Below are 19,731 nucleotides of genomic sequence, written 5' to 3'. Positions count from 1 at the left end.
CGATGTACTTACACACTAGAACGTCATTACACACGAGAATGTTTTTTTTAAATTGATAGAATAATAAATTTTGTCATGCTGTCGGCTCACTCACACGTAGACACAGCTTAGCTTACCTTTACATAGACAAGACTCCTCTATAGGAAAAACACACCACACCCTCCACTTGCTTTCTGGGGATGCCCCACTCCATAGCTGAGTAGCTTTATTCTTTTTCTTTTTTTTTTTTTTTTGAGACAGTCTTGCTCGGTTGCCCAGGCTGGAGTGCGGTGGTACAATCTTGGCTCACTGCAACCTCTGCCCCCTGGGTTCAAGCAATTCTCTGCCTCAGCCTCCTAACTGGGATTACAGGAGCCCACCACAATGCCCCACTAATTTTTTGTATTTTTAGTAGAGATGGGGTTTCACCATATTGGCCAGGCTGGTCTCGAACTCCTGACCTCAAGTGATCCACCCATCTTGGCCTCCTAAAGTGCTGGGATTACAAGCGTGAGCCACTGCGCCGGGCCTGATTTATTTATTTTCAGAGGCAGGATCTCTCTCTGTTGCCCAGGCTAGAGTGCAGGGACCTTATCATAGCTCACTGTAGCCTTGAATTCTTGAGCTCAAGCGATCCTCCCACCTCAGCCTCCTAAGTAGCTGTGAGTAGAGGTGCAACCACCGGAACCAGCTTCTACTTGGTATTTATATACATTATTTATATGGTTGATGGGACTTACTTCCACTTTACAGCTGAGGAGTAGGAGGCTCAAAGGGGTGAATAAATTTGCCTAATCACATGGCTAATCAGTGGTGCACCCAGGTCTGCCAGACTGTATGATAAACCAGGAATTATTCTCATTAAAAAATATTTAGCCATGTCAAGGTGGACAAAATTATCTTCGAAATTACCACCAGGCCAGGTCTGATCTAAGCTCCCAGTTTTCTTCTCTTCTTTGGGTAACAGCTGATTCCATAAGGGAACTGACAGGCTTTAGGTGGCGATATTGGCCTTCCATCCCCTCTGCAGCAACTCAGGTTTCGCTGCAGAAATCACTAAGATGCTGAGATCATCCCTCTCCCTGGGCACCCCTGGCCTAAGAGCCTGCAGTCATCTGGGAGAAGCTGCTGGAAGACAGCAGACCTATGGAGACAGCTAGTATCTGTTCCTTTGTAGCTTTTGTATTTTGGTCTCTGCTCTGTATTCTGGAGCCCTCAAACATACCGAGTCCCTTTTCCATTTGGCACCCCCGGGAACATCAGAAGGTGGTTTCTTGTCTCTCGTTTTACTCCTAAAGTTTATTCCTCAGAGCCTAAGAACACCAAGTCCCTAAACCAAATAGCAGCAGAGAGAGGGACCTGCGCCCTTTTGCTTTATCCTTCTCCCCTCATCCCAACCCATCATCTGCCCCCTCGATAAACAGCACAACGGTACTATCAGTGGCTTCATGATAGACATAGCTTTAGATGAAATTTTTTCTGATATCAATTAGTGAACTGTCCTCCACGTGGTACATAATACTGTGTTGGTGTCTCTGCACAGAGACCCCCGTGGCCAATGTGGCGTTCCTGATCGTGTGCTCTTAGACACGTGACTATGCGCAGAGGCTGCAGTTCTGTGCAAATGCTCAGTGCCAGGTAAATACAGGACTGGATCTCTAAACGGGGGTTAGTAGCTCCCGTGGGTTGAGCGTTGCTCAGGTGTCCCTTGCCAGGCAGTACCTTCTATTCATTCCGTAAGCAAAAGGCTGCTGTGGTCTTGCATGCCTTTTAAGGGCTTTTGGATATGACACTAAAATCTCATCTCCACAGCTGTTGCCAGGCACTGTAACAAGGGCAGTGAATATATCATCTCATTACATTATTTCTTCAATCTTCACTGCCGTCCTCTGAGGTCGTAATAAGAACTCCATCGTATTGATGAGGAAATCAAGGCACAGAAGGGTTAAGTAATTTGTCCAAAGCGGGAATAGAAAAATATCAGAGCTGAGGTTCAAAGCCAGGTCTGACCCCAGGGTCCACCCTTTACTTGTACTCCATGTTGCCTCTGATCCTAAAGGCATCCTTTGTGCTAAGAATTGTGCGCTTCACCCTGGACTACAACGTCAACCCCCTGAGGTCAGGAGCATCACAGCCACGTTGAGAATTCTGCTCCGTGCATGTGCGGACCACTCTCTCTGAAGGAAATATACATGGAAATATGCTTTGGGGGCAGCCCGGGGTGGGGAGGGAAATGAGGGAGAGAGGTGACAAGATTTTGAAGGCTTGTTCTATGAAATACGGCTTTTTTTTTTCTTTCAAATTCAATGGATTGAGCCAAGATCCGGCATCTTTACCGATGCTCAAAAGCTTTAATTAGGCTCATCTCAGGAATCACGGCTCTGGGAAGCTTTCACAGGCCGATAGAGGAATTCCTGCACCTTTGTGATCGTGCTCTTCTACCTTTCACTTCCTGACCATCTGGCTTGACTTCAAAATCACATATATGCTTCAGTTTTTTTTTTTAATTGGGATGCAATTTCATCCAGCTTTTCTTTTGAGACTGCCACTGCAGCTTCCAAAAACGCATGCTGAGGCCCCAGTTGCCAGAACTGTAGTGTCCCCGAGAGGCACATGATGATGAGGTTGCAAGAGAGCTCCCTGGGAAGGTGCGTGGGCCTTCGGGGGGCTTTTGAGTGCCTTCCATCCACCCACTACCCCCTTGTCAGCCCTCCAATCCTTCAAACCATCTTCTAGACAAGTTTGCAGAGCTTGACTCAAATGTACCCTGGAGATTTCAAAATTAGAGAGATGACACTGTTTGGGGATTCTTCTGTAAGTCTTGTGAAAACTGAATGGAGCAGTGATTCCGTGCAAGGTGCACTGTGGATTTTTCTCAACTCTGCGTTCTCAGCAAGTATCTCAGCGATGACTTAGGAGATCGGAACATGCCGAGGATTATTTAAATTATTGATGGATTTTTTTTCTTCTAGGGTTGAGTATTTTTATACTAGAACTATGCTTCAGTATAGGGAATTAACATTTTGCTAAAATATTATGTGTAAAATTCACTCATTTAAAAATGTATCACAGAGGGAAGAAGAAAGGAGAGAGCCAGGAATCAATATTTCCTAAAGATACGGAGAGATCGGAGACAGTGTTAGGAGCTCTTCATACACTATCTTGTTTAAGCCTCATAGCACCACTGAAGGGTGGGTGCTATTATCCCCACTTTACAGTTAGAAAATAGAGGCTTACAGAGATTATGTGACTTTCTACCATTTTTCAGCTTGTAAGTGTCAGTGCTGGAGTTCAAATATAAGTTTGTCTCACTCTAAAATATGTATTTATCATTTTTAATATTTTATTGAGAACAGAGTCTCGCTCTGTTGCCTAGGCTGGAGTGCCGTGGCGCAATCTCGGCTCACTGCAACCTCTGCCTCCCAGGTTCAAGCGATCCTCCTGCCTCAGCCTCCCGAGTAGCTGGGACTACAGGTGCCCGCCACCACGCCTGGCTAATATTTTGTATTTTTAGTAGAGACGGGGTTTCACCATGTTACCAGGATGGTCTCTATCTCCTGACTTCGTGATCCATCCACCTCAGCCTCCCAAAGCGCTGGAATTACAGGCGTGAGCCACCACATCCAGCCGATTTATTTATTTAGAGATGGAGTCTTGCTCTGTCTTCCCCAGGCTGGAGTGCAGTGGTGGGATCTTGGCTCACTGCAGCCTCTGTCTCCCGGGTTCAAGCGATTCTCCTGTCTCAGCCTCCTGAGTAGCTGGGAGGACAGGCGTGTGCCACGATACCCAGCTAATTTTGTATTTTTAGTACAGACAAGGTTTCACCATGTTGGCCAGGCTGGTCTCCAACTCCTGACCTCAGGTGATCCACCTGCCTCAGACTCTCAAATTGCTGGGATTACAGGTGTGAGCCACCACGCCCGGTCTAAAACACTTAATTCATCAAAAGTACATTTTAAAAAAATTCCTGGTTTCAGGTATTTATTTTTTTAATTTTAATTTTTAAGCCCTCACCTCCTTTTTTAAAAAAATTCCCACAAAAGAACATTTAGATCCAGGTACAAGTCACTGCTGAATGGATGCACAACATCTTACTTTAAGGAAACTCCACACGTAAAATATCCAGATTTGAGTCCTTCAATCCTGTCATGCCTAAAACCTGAACCATCCCTGGGTTCCCTGATGATTAAGCCAAAAGTTCTCATTTTTTATTAAATGATTTTGGGGTTGTTTTTAATCACTTGCAGCTGATTTCATATTACTCTCCATAAGTTGGTGCACATGAGAAAAATCAAAATAATCATGTTTTGGGTCACTGAGAGTGACAACAGGAATGAAATAATATTCCCTCTCTCTCTCTCTCTTTTTTTTTTTTTTTTTTTTTTGAGACAGAGGAGTCTCGCCCTGTCCCCCAGGCTGGAGTGCAGTGGCACCATCTTGGCTCACTGCAAGCTCCGCCTCCCGAGTTCACACCATTCTCCTGCCTCAGCCTCCCAAGTAGCTGGGACTACAGGCGCCCGCCACCACACCCAGCTAATTTTTTGTATTTTTAGTAGAGATAGGGTGTCACCGTGTTAGCCAAGATGGTCTTGATCTCCTGACCTCATGATCCACCCACCTTGGCCTCCCAAAGTGCTGGGATTACAGGTGTGAGCCACTGCGCCCAGCCAATATTCTCATATTCCAGCACCACCAGAAGGCCAGAAGGATCGATCGATCGATCTCTCCCTCTTTCTTTTTCTTTCTTTCCCTCTTGAGATGGAGTCTTGCTCTGCTGCCCAGGCTGCAGTGCAATGGCGCAATCTTGGTTCACTGCAACCTCTGCCTCCCGGGCTCAAGCGATTCCCCTGCCTCAGCCTCCCTAGTAGCTGGGATTACAGGCATGTGCCACCGCACCCAGCTAATTTTTCTATTTTTAGTAGAGACGGGGTTTCACCATGTTGCCCAAGCTGGTCTTGAACTCCTGGCCTCAGGTGATCCACTCGCCTCGACCTCCCAAAGTGCTGGGATTACAAGGGTGAGCCACCATACCCGGCCTATTTAGTTTTTTGTTTGTTTGTTTGTTTGTTTTAAGTCTAAACTGAAAATATTTACTGTCTGGAATTTTATTTTTTATTTTTTTAATTATACTTTAAGTTTTAGGGTACATGTGCACAACGTGCAGGTTTGTTACATATGTATACATGTGCCATGTTGGTGTGCCGCACCCATTAACTCGTCATTTAACATTAGGTATATCTCCTAATGCTATCCCTCCCCCCACCCCCTCCCCACAACAGCCCCTGGTGTGTGATGTTCCCCTTCCTGTGTCCATGTGTTCTCATTCCCACCTACGAGTGAGAACATGCAGTGTTTGGTTTTCTGTCCTTGTGATAGTTTGCTGAGAATGATGGTTTCCAGCTTCATCCATGTCCCTGCAAAGGACATGAACTCATCATTTTTTATGGCTGCATAGTATTCCATGGTGTATATGTGTCACATTTTCTTAATCCAGTCTATCATTGTTGGACATTTGGGTTGGTTCCAAGTCTTTGCTATTGTGAATAGTGCTGCAATAAACATACGTGTGCATGTGTCTTTATAGCAGCATGATTTATAATCCTTTGGGTATATAACCAGTAATAGGATGGCTGGGTCAAATGGTATTTCTAGTTCTAGATCCCTGAGGAATTGCCACACTGACTTCCACAATGGTTGAACTAGTTTACAGTCCCACCAACAGTGTAAAAGTGTTCCTATTTCTCCACATCATCTCCAGCACCTGTTGTTTCCTGACTTTTTAATGATGGCCATTCTAACTGGTGTGAGATGGTATCTCACTGTGGTTTTGATTTGCATTTCTCTGATGGCCAGTGATGATGAGCATTTCTTCATGTGTTTTTTGGCTGCATAAATGTCTTCTTTTGAGAAGTGTCTGTTCATATCCTTTGCCCACTTTTTGATGGGGTTGTTTTTTTCTCCTAAATTTGTTTGAGTTCTTTGTAGATTCTGGATTTAGCCCTTTGTCAGATGAGTAGGTTGCAAAAATTTTCTCCCATTCTGTAGGTTGCCTCTTCACTCTGATGGTAGTTTCTTTTGCTGTGCAGAAGCTCTTTAGTTGAATTAGATCCCATTTGTCAATTTTGGCTTTTGTTGCCATTGCTTTTGGTGTTTTAGACATGAAGTCCTTGCCCATGCCTATGTCCTGAATGGTATTGCCTAGGTTTTCTTGTAGGATTTTTATGGTTTTAAGTCTAACATTTAAATCTTTAATCTATCTTGAATTAATTTTTGTATAAGGTGTAAGGAAGGGATCCAGTTTCAGCTTTCTACATATGGCTAGCCAGTTTTCCCAGCACCATTTATTAAATAGGGAATCCTTTCCCAATTTCTTGTTTTTGTCAGGTTTGTCAAAGATCAGATAGTTGTAGATATGAGGCATTATTTCTGAGGGCTCTGTTCTGTTCCATTGGTCTATATCTCTGTTTTGGTACCAGAACCATGCTGTTTTGGTTACCGTAGCCTTGTAGTATAGTTTGAAGTCAGGTAGTGTGATGCCTCCAGCTTTGTTCTTTTGGCTTAGGATTGACTTGGCAATGTGGGCTCTTTTTTGGTTCCATATGAACTTTAAAGTAGTTTTTTCCAATTCTGTGAAGAAAGCCATTGGTAGCTTGATGGGGATGGCATTGAATCTATAAATTGCCTTGGGCAGTATGGCCATTTTCATGATATTGATTCTTCCTACCCATGAGCATGGAATGTTCTTCCATTTGTTTGTATCCTCTTTTATTTCATTGAGCAGTGGTTTGTAGTTCTCCTTGAAGAGGTCCTTCACCATCCCTTGTAAGTTGGATTCCTAGGTATTTTATTCTCTTTGAAGCAATTGTGAATGGGAGTTCACACATGATTTGGCTCTCTGTCTGTTATTGGTGTATAAGAATGCTTGTGATTTTTGTACATTGATTTTGTATCCTGAGACTTTGCTGAAGTTGCTTATCAGCTTAAGGAGATTTTGGGCTGAGACAATGGGGTTTTCTGGACATACAATCATGTCATCTGCAAACAGGGACAATTTGATTTCTTTTCCTAATTGAATACCCTTTATTTTTTTCTCCTGCCTGATTTCCTGGCCAGAACTTCCAACACTATGTGAATAGGAGTGGTGAGAGAGGGCATCCTTGTCTTGTGCCAGTTTTCAAAGGGAATGCTTCCAGTTTTTGCCCATTCAGTATGATATTGGCTGTGGGTTTGTCATAAATAGCTCTTATTATTTTGAGATACGTCCCATCAATACCTAATTTATTGAGAATTTTTAGCATGAAGGGCTGTTGAATTTTGTCAAAGGCCTTTTCTGCATCTATTGAGATAATCATGTGGTTTTTATTGTTGGTTCTGTTTATATGCTGGATTACATTTATTGATTTGCATATGTTGAACCAGCCTTGCATTCCAGGGATGAAGCCCACTTGATTATGGTGTATAAGCTTTTTGATGTGCTGCTGGATTCGGTTTGCCAGTATTTTATTGAGGATTTTTGCATCAATGTTCATCAAGGATATTGGTCTGAAATTCTGTTTTTTTTGTTGTGTCTCTTCCAGGCTTTGGTATCAGGATGATGCTGGCCTCATAAAATGAGTTAGAGAGGATTCCCTCTTTTTCTATTGATTGGAATAGTTTCAGAAGGAATGGTACCAGCTCCTCCTTGTACCTCTGGTAGAATTCACCTGTGAAACTGTCTGGTCCTGGACTTTTTTTGATTGGTAAGCTATTAATTATTGCCTTAATTTCAGAGCATTTTATTGGTCTATTCAGGGATTCAACTTCTTCCTGGTTTAGTCTTGGGAGAGTGTATGTGTCGAGGATTTTATCCATTTCTTCCACATTTTCTAGTTTATTTGCATAGAGGTGTTTATAGTATTCTCTGATCATAGTTCGTATTTCTGTGGGGTTGGTGGTGATATCTCCTTCATCATTTTTTATTGCGTCTATTTGATTCTTCTCTCTTTTCTTCTTTATTAGTCTTGCTAGTGGTCTATCAATTTTGTTGATCTTTTCCAAAAACTAGCTCCTGGATTCACTGATTTTTTGAAGGGGTTTTTTTTTTGTCTCTATCTCCTTCAGTTCTGCTCGGATCTTAGTTATTTCTTGCCTTCTGCTAGCTTTTGAATGTGTTTGCTCTTGCTTTTCTAGTTCTTTTAATTGTGATGTTAGGGCGTCTATTTTAGATCTTTCCTGCTTTCTCTTGTGGGCATTTAGTACTATACATTTCCCTCTCCACACTGCTTTGAATGTGTCCCAGAGATTCTGGTATGTTGTGTCTTTGTTCTCATTGGTTTCAAAGAACATCTTTATTTCTGCCTTCATTTTGTTATGTACCCAGTAGTCATTCAGGAGCAGGTTGTTCAGTTTCCATGTAGTTGAGTGGTTTTGAGTGAGTTTCTTAATCCTGAGTTCTAGTTTGATTGCACTGTGGTCTGAGAGACAGTTTGTTATGATTTCTGTTGTTTTACATTTGCTGAGGAGTGCTTTACTTCCAACTATGTGGTCAATTTTGGAATAGGTGTGGTGTGGTGCTGAAAAGAACGTATATTCTATTGATTTGGGGTGGAGAGTTCTGTAGATGTCTATTAGGTCTGCTTGGTGCAGAGCTGAGTTCAATTCCTGGATATTTTTGTTAACTTTCTGTCTCGTTGATCTGTCTAATGTTGACAGTGGGGTGTTAAAGTCTCCCATTATTATTGTGTGGGAGTCTAAGTTTATTTGTAGGTCTCTAAGTCCTTGCTTTATGAATCTGGGTGCTCCTGTATTGGGTGCATATACATTTAGGATAGTTAGCTCTTCTTGTTGAGTTGATCCCTTTACCATTATGTAATGGCCTTCTTTGTCTGTTTTGATCTTTGTTGGTTTAAATTCTGTTTTATCAGAGACTAGGATTGCAATCCCTGCCTTTTTTTGTTTTCCATTTGCTTGGTAGATCTTCCTCCATCCCTTTGTTTTGAGCCTATTTGTGTCTCTGCACATGAGATGGGTTTCCTGAATGCAGCACAGTGATGGGTCTTGACTCTTTATCCAATTTGCCAGTCTGTGTCTTTTAATTGGAGCATTTAGCCCATTTACATTTAAAGTTAATATTGTTATGTGTGAATTTGATCCTGTCATTATGATGTTAGCTGGTTATTTTGCTCGTTAGTTGATGCAGTTTCTTCCTAGCCTCGATGGTCTTTACAATTTGACATGCTTTTGCAGGGCTGGTACCGGTTGTTCCTTTCCATGTTTAGTGCTTCCTTCAGGGGCTCTTTTAGGGCAGGCCTGGTGGTGACACAATCTCTCAGCATTTGCTTGTCTGTAAAGTATTTTATTTCTCCTTCACTTATGAAGCTTAGTTTGGCTGGATATGAAATTCTGGGTTGGAAATTCTTTTCTTTAAGAATGTTGAATATTGGCCCCCAATCTCTTCTGACTTGTAGAGTTTCTGCTGAGAGATCAGCTGTTAGTCTGATGGGCTTCCCTTTGTGGGTAACCCAACCTTTCTCTCTGGTTGCCCTCCACATTTTTTCCTTCATTTCAACTTTGGTGAATCTGACAATTATGTGTCTTGGAGTTGTTCTTCTCGAGGAGTATCTTTGTGGCGTTCTCTGTATTTCCTGAATTTGAATGTTGGCCTGCCTTGCTAGATTGGGGAAGTTCTCCTGGATAATGTCCTGCAGAGTGTTTTCCAACTTGGTTCCATACTCCCTGTCACTTTCAGGTACACCAATCAGACATAGATTTGGTCTTTTCACATGGTCCCATAATTCTTGGAGGCTTTGTTCATTTCTTTTTATTATTTTTTCTCTAAACTTCCCTTCTCTCTTCATTTCATTCATCTGATCTTCCATCACTGATACCCTTTCTTCCAGTTGATCGAACTGGCTACTGAGGCTTGTGCATTCGTCACATAGTTCTTGTGCCGTGGTTTTCAGCTCCATCAGGTCTTTTAAGGACTTCTCTGCATTGGTTATTGTAGTTAGCCATTTGTCTAATCTTTTTTCAAGGTTTTTAACTTCTTTGCCCTGGGTTCGAACTTCCTCCTTTAGTTGGAGTAGTTTGATCGTCTGAAGGCGTCTTCTCTCAACTCATCAAAGTCATTCTCCATTCAGCTTTGTTCCATTGCTGTTGAGGAGCTGCGTTCCTTTGGAGGAGGAGAGGTCCTCTGATTTTTAGAATTTTCAGTTTTTCTGCTCTGTTTTTTCCCCATCTTTGTGGTTTTATCTACCTTTGGTCTTTGATGATGGTGACGTACAGATGGGGTTTTGGTGTTGATGTCCTTTCTGTTAGTTTTCCTTCTACCAGTCAGGACCCTTAGCTGCAGGTCTGTTGGAGTTTGCCGGAGGTCCACTCCAGACCCTGTTTGCCTGGGTATCAGCAGTGGATGCTGCAGAACAGCAGATATTGGTGAACAGCAAATGTTACTGCCTGATCATTCCTCTGGAAGTTTTGTCTCAGAGGAGTACCCCACCGTGTGAGGTGTCAGTCTGCCCCTACTGGGGGGTGCCTCCCAGTTAGGTTACTTGGGGATCAGGAACCCACTTGAGGAGGCAGTCTGTCCGTTCTCAGATCTCAATCTATGTGCTGGGAGAACCACTGCTCTCTTCAAAGCTGTCAAACAGGGACATTTTTTTGGCCTGTTTAGTTTTTTATTTTTATTTTTTGAGATGGAGTCCCACCCTGTCACCCAGGCTGGAGTGCAGTGGCGGGATCTCAGCTCACTGCAACCTCTGCCTTCCAGATTCAGGCAATTCTCCCTGCCTCAGCCTCCCAAGTAGCTGGGATTACAGACACCCACCACCATGTCCAGCTAATTTTTTTGGTATTTTTTAGTAAGGATGGGTTTTCACCATGTTGGCCAAGCTGGCTTTGAAGTCCTGACCTCAGGTGATGCACCTGCCTCGGCCTCCCAAAGTGGCTGGGATTACCGCGTAAGCCACCGCGCCCAGCCAGATATACATCTTTAAAATATTCCAATACTCTCTTCTAATGTGATATTGAAAATGGAAAAAGAATATGTTCACACTGAGCCTGGGAGTTAGTGACTCCCCACATGGCCAGTGGCAGTGTCTGCAGGGGTGGGAGGCAGCGGGTGAGATGATTGGGGGCCCTGGATGCCAGACCCGGCTCCTTCCCCCTAACATCTGTATTTCTAAGTCTTAGGGTCCAAGTTTCCTCATTTATAAACTGAAGATTATAAAAACTGCCCTCTGTATTGGTGATGTTGCCAAGAGAAAGGAATCAAGTGCTTTACAAAGTTAAAAGGGTATATTTTTTACTTACTGGATTTGAAAAAAAGAAATTGATACAGGTTTTGTATTTCTATATTCCATGAACATGTTTTTTTCTGCCTTGAGACTGCCACTTCGTCTGTACAATGTAATCACTACACTGCTGTTTTTGGATTTATGTACCTTCTTATAGATCATTTTAACTGCTTGTAATGGTACTAGTTAAGACGTTACCATGGACCCATATATATCATGGAAAATTAGAATAGATTTGATATATTACTGGTTACACCAGTATAGAATGATTTCAGCACTTGGGGCTCTATTACCTTAATAATAATAGCTAGCATTAATTGGGTATTATCTATGTGCCAGGTACTTTGCACATTTTATCTCTTCTACTCTTCACCCAATGAAGTAGTTACTATTATTAGCCCCATCTTACAGATGAGAAAACTGAGGTTTGAAGAGCTCAAGTTAAATTGTACAGAGCAGGACATTTGGAAGATGGCAGGGATGGGATAATTGGCTGGGCATTGGGAGTTTTGGCACTGAACCACTCCACTGTGCCTCCCCATCACTCATGTCAGGCTGGCTTGTGCTGTGGGCAGGGGGATGACAATGCTCGTTCCTGTGCCAGGACTCACCTTTGATGAGCCATTCTCATCCTTGCCTGTACAATGAGGCAAATGGACCAGAAAATTTCTGTAAAACATTTATGGAAAGGCATCTTCTATGTCTTCTAGTACGTAAATCAGGCCATGGAAGAGATATTTGAATGATGAGCTCCCTGTCCTCACCACCTGTTTCCTCACCTCCATTTCCCCCCATTCACCAGCAGTGGTTGCCAAGGCCTTGCTTCCTCATCGGGGGATACCGTGGAGCACAGATGGACTACCGCTGCCTGGGTGACCCCCACCCAAGGAGCCTCACAGCCCTGACACCTACCAATATAAGCTGCTCCATCTGTCACCATGTACTTGTTGCGATTTAACCTAGGAAAGGTGTGATTCTTTTGTTCTTTTGTAGCACAAGCATTCTCTCTTTCCAGATCAAAAAATTTCTGTAAGAAAAAAAAAAAGGTAAATAAGAGGAATGTTTCTGGTCTTGTCCAAGAGCACAAAAGAATGTATTATCCAAATATCAACAATAGACCTCATGTTGGATTATGAAAGCCAAATCTTATTACCTCATATAGATGAAGCTATTTTTGTTCTCAAATCTAAATAGGCAACAAGAGAAAATTAGCATGCTCAACTAGGTATATAATTAACACTTTTAAGCTACAAAATGAACACAAAATTCATTTTCTTTTTTCAGCAGGATAAGGGCCAGAAGGTTGTTTAATTCTCATTGTCTTATTCATCAGGGTGCGCTGGCATTTGAAGCATGCCTCAGGGTGCTTTCTGTCAAGCACCGCAATGAACTGAATGAGTATTCTTACATGATGCATACATTATGTCAATGACTAGCTGATTAAACTGGGGATTTGCAAAGGTCAAAAGAGACTTTGCCATAGGAACAAATAGTTTTCCATCTGAACACCTAAGTTTAGGAGCTCTTTTGATAAGCAGCTAAAAAAAAATCACAACTTCAACCATGAATTCTGAATTTCAACTTTTATTGACTCAAAAGGCAACATTCCAGTTCACCCAAGGCCGCAATGGGGCAGCTAAAAGAACGGGTATGACTGCAGGAATGGCCAGGATATGCCTTAGGGGTCTGTGGAATTTGCTAAATTCTCAGATGAGGCTTAAACTGTGGCTAAGCTCATGGAACTCCATGACTCAGCTCACTGGAAGACACTAGTCAAAGGTGAAAATATCAGGTATCCCCTATATGGGAAAATGTTGAGTATTTTCAGAACTGCATGGAACCTTTTGGAATGTCTTACAGCTATAGAATCATGTGTATTTAAAGGAAAGAAGAGGCAGGGAGGAAAATGGCATGATACCTAGAAAAGGAGATGTCATTTACAGTTTTAAAACTGTAAGTGTTCACATTTGGTTTGAGGAAATAATGAAAGTTGGACATACCCCTCCCCTAGCGTGGTAGAACGGTGATAAACTAAATGATCACTAAGATCCCTTCTAGCCACAAAAGTTCTATTTTGATTTTTTGTAAAACCCTTGAGGTCCACAGTGCAGAGATCAAAATCTACTACTTAAAAACTGTCTATTCCACAACACAGGTAAACATGTTATCTGTGTGGCTCTCAGGGCCATATCACCACGGTTATAGACAGTGATAACTGGTTCACCCAGTGTCCTCAGTTCCTGTCTTCTGCAAAATATGCATTGGTTTCTGGACTCTTCAAACTGACTTATAACCTGTGAATGTTCTTAAGTCACAGTTTTATGTTCATGAGGTCACATGAATACTGAGGGCATCACCACCAATAACAGCCAGAAGTCACCTCGCTTGGACATTCTATCACAACACGTGGCCACACGTGTGACTGTTTCCTTTTGGGAAAGATATTATTGTAGAATCAAGATGGATTTCAAAAAGAATAAAATATACATCTTGAGTTAAGTCAAGGATAGAGTCACAGCTTGAGGCTTTAGTAAAAACCCATTTGCTCTAGAAAGTCAAAGATGGCCCTTAAGAGGGGAAAAAGCTTTCTCTGGAAGACTAAAATGACAGCAGAAATCAGGTTTTATTCATTGGTATTATTCAACACCTAATACACTGTGGGTGACAGCAAAGACATTTCAAAAGGGTTTTATTAATTTGTTAAACTCTAAAACATCAGCTGACTGGGACAATTTTGTGCTTCACAGTCTTTTCTCTTTCCATGAGCCCATCGTGGAGGTAAACTCACATCAGGGCTGGAGGTGGTTGGAGGTGGGGGTGCCCACTCCTTTAAGGACAGAGATTCCCTATCTAGTTCCCAGGCCATGTGCTTTATCAGGGCTCCCAGGCTCCTGAAGACACGCTCTGTGCAAGATTCCAATCCTCACTTTTCTTGGAAGAGTTTATCACCCATCTGTGTTCTAGACATTAGGACCATAAGCTTCTTGCCCATCTAGGCTGTATTGATGCTTAGAAGTGTATGGCCTCTGTTTTATAAAATGGCTATATGTGAACTATTAATGTTTGGTTTATTAAAAAAAAAAGTGACCATCTGTGATCAAAAACATCAAAAAGATGAAGCTGATTAAGTACTGTAAAGGTTGCAATGATGGATAATACTTTCCTTGTAATTTTTTATAATTCTTTAATGAGAGCCATTGACATTTCACACCCTAGGAGTTTCAACTGCAGGTGCCCTAGTGGCAGGTGTGCTGTGGGGGTCAAGAAACAGTGGGTGGACATGGACCTGTGACTTGGCCAGAGGAGAATTTGGAAAAGGAGATTGGAGCAAATGCACCATATGGTATAGCAAAAGCCCCAGACTGTCCTCTCTGCTCCTGCTAGACCTCGCGAATAACAGGGGCTCCTCTGAGTGCGAGTGTACTGACCTCCAGAGTGCATGACTTCACTGGGCAGCCTCTTCACCCGTGGTCACCCTTCCCCAGCACATACCTGCAGAAAATGGCTAACCACACCTTGAACTCAGGCACTGTCCTGGGTTCTACCCTGTCCCCTCACTGGCTTGCAGAATCTTTCTTATCACTCTGCCTTTATTAGCTCCCTTCTTTGACTTCATTTGTTCATGCATGCACTCATTCAACACATGTTTTGAAAACTCCACCAAGCGTCATGTGAGCCATTGGTGAACTAGACACCTGTTCTTTTTCTCACTTCCTTTTTTCTGGAGCTCCGTATGCCACTGTAATTATCTGGAAAATGCTGTTTCTGAGCTGAATCAATCCCAAGAGTTCTCTTGTCTGTGAAAAGGTATTGAACACAGTTAGACTCCATTCTCCTGTGTCTCTGACTTCCTGGGACTGCACCTGATTCTCCTCTGATCCTGGGCACCTGATTCCAAACCCAGGTTGGTGCCCTGATCCAACTCCTGGTTATTTCATTTATTTGGAAATCTGGCCTGGAAACAGATCTGTGGTAGTAATCACAGTCATGTTTTTATTTCCAATACTTACACTGATTTGTGACTACACAGATACATGTGTGATTTCCTCAGTTTACAAAAACCAGTTAAGTAGAGATCAGAATTTCTATTATCCATCAATGTTACCAGACTATGCAGGAGATTAAGATGAAAACACAGGTGAGAAGCATTATTTTTGGAAATTTATGGTAAATTCTAAATTTTTATGTATTTAAATTGTTAATACTTTCATGAAAAATAAAATTTAAGATATCTTAATGGCATGAATGAGTTACAAACATTTTATCTGACCTTTTTTTTGATCCTCAGGGATATAATTTGGATGTGTAGCTTCTCATATCTTTGAGCAGATGCAGTATATGATGTTTTTGTTTTTGCTTTTGCTTTGAGACAGAGTCTTGCTCTGTCCCCAGGCTGGAGTGTGGGGGCAATCATAGGTCACTGCAGCCTTGAACTCCTAGGCTAAAGTGATCCTCTTGCCTCTACCTTCTGAGTCCTGAGTCCCTAGGACTACAGATGTGCACCACCACACCTGGCTAGTTTTTGCTTTTTTTTTTTTTTTTTTTTTTGTAGAAATAGGGTCTTGCCATTTGTCCAGGCTGGTCTTGAACTCTTGGCCTCAAGTGATCCACTAGTCTTGGCCTCCCAAAGTGTTGGGATTACAAGTGTGAGCCACTGCACCTCGGTGTATATGACGTTTCTGAATACAGATAAGAAAGATTAAAAAGGACTTTGTAACTGCAATGATCTCTTCTACATGCAGAGGCCATGCAGACATGTTTAAGAGCTCAGGTTCTGGAGTTCAAAAGACTTGGGTTTGAGTCTTGCCCCATTACTCATTAGTGTCCTTGAGAGAGGTTATTTAATGTACACTTCAGTTCCCATGTCTATAAAATAGGGAAAGTACCGGTTTCACAGGGTAATTGTAAATATTACTATCTCTTAAGTTTTTTTGTAGAGATGGGGTCTCCCTACTTTGCCCAGGCAGGTCTTGAACTTGTGGCCTCAAGTGAACCTCCTGCCTTGGACTCCCAAAGCACTGGGATTACAGGCATAAGCCACATGTCTGGCTGTGTGGTTGTGAATATTACATAATTTATATAAGGCATTTAATTCAGTGCCTGGATAACTGTATATACTCATGAATATTCATGAATATAACACATTCCTTCACTTATTTAAAAAGTATTAAGTACTTACTAAGTTCAGGCAATGTGAAGTGGTTGCTCTCATAACAGCAACACAACAAAAGCTTAATAAATGGTGTAGCATTGGTTTACTCAATGGGCAGCAGGCAGCAAGTAAATTGGTATTGTAGGGTGGAAAGATGAAAACTCACGTTATACAGTGACAAACTATTTGGTAAAAACATAACCAGCATTTATTTGGAAGGAATACCAAGTACCACTGAACCTTTGGCTTATAGGGCTTTGGCTAATAGGGACTGGGGAAATGAATTGTTTGTACTGTGTGTTGGTTGTTATTTGTCCTTCCTTTTTTTTTTGAGACAAGATCTTGCTCTGTCGCCCAGGCTGGAATGCAGTGGCGCAATCTCGGCTCACTGCAACCTCTGCCTCCCAGGTTTAGGTAATGCTTGTGCCTCAGTCTCCCAAGTAGCTGAGATTACAGGTGTGCACCACCATGCCCAGCTAAGTTTTGTATTTTTACTAGAGACGGGGTTTCACCATGTTGTCCAGGCTGGTCTTGAACTCCTGGCCTCAAGTGATCCACCTGCCTTAGCCTCCCAAAGTGCTGGGATTATAGGCGTGAGACACTGTGCCTGGCCTGTTAGTTGTGCTTTTAAAAAGCTTATTAGGGGAGATAAATAGGCTCAGGGACGGAATGGCTAGTTTATAAATGGAAATGATAGAGAACAGATAGACCAGAAATTTGGTATTTCACAGGGTTGGAAAAGCTGATTGTACCTAGAACTCAATGATAGAAAATAAGTATGAAAAATCCTTTAAGTGGCCAGTTAAGACGGAGCCCTGTAGAAAAGATGAAATAATTGGTGTAATTATAACAGGTGTAATCTTCCCACCTGTGTCTGATGGTCTTGAATGAACTCTATCACTAGAGAGAGAGAAGTCTATGAACTAGAAAGCATAATTCATCAAGTTAGGGAATTATGTTCAACAAGAAACTTTGGACATGGCTATGGATACATGGAAATAACTAGAAGCATGTACATCAGAACCTACTACATTTCTGAGAAACTTGCATTGCCCAAGAAACCAACCAGCTCATGCTAGGACCCCAAACTCCTTTAACTGTCCATGCCTTAAAACAACCTTGGGTCCTTGGTTTGAACCAACAGGAGTATGCGGACTTCACAATACCTGCCCAGCAGAGTTTTATAATTGCCGTGGACCAGGGACTGCCATGGGCCTCCGAACCTTCCCTTTCTAATGGCAGTTTTCCTTGTGCTTATCCTGTTTCTGTACTCAGGGAGGGGGGTAACCTTAACCTGCTTTTGGGTATTTTTTTGGTGTGTGGTGGGGAATTGTTACTGTTTTGTTTTAGTTTTTACATTGACAAACTGTGATGTACCGATTTCAGGCTTGATGTCCAGAAATGCACATCACTGGAAGACTCTGTGCAGTGACTGCATGAAACTTTGCATTTTCTCCCTTGTGGGGGGTGGGAATGAGGGTTCTCTATGAGGCAAGACGAGTGAAATGGATCCTGTGTACCAGGAACTTCAGACCATGATGATTCACAAATCTGTTCCTTTGTCACCTTGGAAACACAGCTGACTTTCTGAACATGGTCATAAGCCTCACTGGCCGTTAGGCATGGCCATGTGAAAGCTATCCAGGCAGTGGAATGAAGGCTAGAGGGATGTTCCCTACCTCCAGTCCCAATCCAAAAATGCCTCTCACACAACCCTCCAATTTCGCTCTTCTCCTGTCTGGCCTTGGGATATTCAGGGTCAGGGCGATCTTGGAAGCCATGTGTCAAAGTTAATTGCAGAGCCCTTGATACCCTGGGTCCCTAAATGCTGCAAGGAATGCAGCTTCATTACCTAGAAAAGAGCCTGCCACAGGCCGGATTCTGTTGAATGACTGCATGAGGGTTGAGAAAAGCTGAGGCCTAAAGGATTAGTGGTTATGAGGTGGGTAAACATGGAGAAGAAGAGTGTTGTAGGCAGAGGGAATCGCTTGCACCAAGTCTGGAGTGGAGGAAGAGGGTGATGAGGACTGGAGTAGAGTCAAAGATGAGCTAGACAATTAACACATTTCAGGTATTCCTAGTTCCCAGTCTCACCTCCCTCAAGGTCTCCAGCGGTGGATTAGTATCTGGCCCAAGGGACCTGGGGCAAGCATGGGGACCAGACTACGAGGCACCTGGGCTGGGGTACATCTGAGCGTACTGGTGCATGCTCCAGTGCTCTGTTGGTCACAGTCTTACAAATAGGAACCAGAGGTGAATGGGGTCGTTAAAGGAAAGTGGAGAGGGCCAGGCGCGCGGTGGCTCGTGTTGGTAGTCCCAGCACTTTGGAAGGCCAAGGTGGGCAGATTGCTTGAGCCCAGGAGCTCAGGACCAGCATGGGCAACATGGTGAAGCCCCATCTCTACAAAAAATACAAAACTAGCTGAGCCTGGGAGTCAAGGCTGCAGTGAGCCAGGATTGTGCTACTGCACTCCAGCCTGGGTGACAGAGCAAAACCCTGTCTTAAGGGAAAAAAAAAAAAGAAAGAAAATGGAAAGGATGCAACAGAAAGTGAGAAGAGGGCTGGACGGAGGAGGCGTCAGGAAACATGAGCTCTACTCTCCTTTTTTTGTATGTGATTGTTTTGAAAAAATTACTTAACGTGCTTTTTGAAGATTGTCATCCTGGTTCTTACTGGAATTTTACACACAGGCATATGCTTGCAGCTTTCACACACATGCAGAGGGCATCCACTTTTTATTTAATAACACAGTCAACATAATACTTACAACTTTCAAACTGCAGTTGGCTATTTCAGTGCAAATCGCTTTAAGAGATGAAATAAAGTTAAACGTAAGGGGATCAGTTTCCTTCCAGAAGCTTAAAAGGAGTCGAACTCTAACGCTTCGTAAAACTAATGCTTCTCTTATTTTTGCATCCAAGTCTGGCCAGTAAGTCCTGCAGAAATCATATCCAAATAGTAAAAATAAAGAAAGTTAGTTTGGGAAAAGAAATTTACTAGACAGCATAGAACATTGATATTACCCGGATCAGTACTTTATCCTGTAATATATAAACAACCTCATCGGAGAGGTTGAAAAACATACAAGCCTCTTAGCTTAGGCACCAAGAAATGATGATTTGCTGGGACCTGCCCCTGCCTAAAAGGAGGTTTCCTACCACCAGGTCCTTGGGCTGGGGTGAGGACAGGCTGACTGCCACCAGAGGCCACCCTTACTACATCTCTGACGCTACCTGGCCCTCAGTCCACTAAGAACTGATTATCCAATAGAATTCCAGTTAGGAACCCTGAGCACCCCCTCAGTCCCCAAATGCCACCAAAACCTC

General features: G+C 42.7%; 1 protein-coding gene across 3 annotated transcripts in view; it reads right to left on the bottom strand.

Annotated features, from left to right (window-relative positions):
• The window catches only part of PLD5 (phospholipase D family member 5), a 367,552-nt gene that overhangs the window by 8,591 nt on the left and 339,230 nt on the right, over positions 1-19,731 (bottom strand). For all 3 annotated transcript variants that reach the window (XM_030812606.1, XM_003267323.3, XM_030812607.1), the window contains 2 exons: positions 19,173-19,341; positions 12,165-12,279 (listed from right to left, as the gene is read on the bottom strand). In XM_030812606.1, the coding sequence (XP_030668466.1) occupies positions 12,165-12,279; positions 19,173-19,341 (284 nt within the window). The remainder of the gene's footprint in view (positions 1-12,164; positions 12,280-19,172; positions 19,342-19,731) is intronic.

This window comes from Nomascus leucogenys, chromosome 5 (assembly GCF_006542625.1).
Source record: "Nomascus leucogenys isolate Asia chromosome 5, Asia_NLE_v1, whole genome shotgun sequence".
Taxonomy (NCBI): Eukaryota; Metazoa; Chordata; class Mammalia; order Primates; family Hylobatidae; genus Nomascus; species Nomascus leucogenys.
The sequence above is the reverse complement of the archived record's forward strand: the minus strand, read 5'-3'. Positions and strand labels throughout refer to the sequence as shown.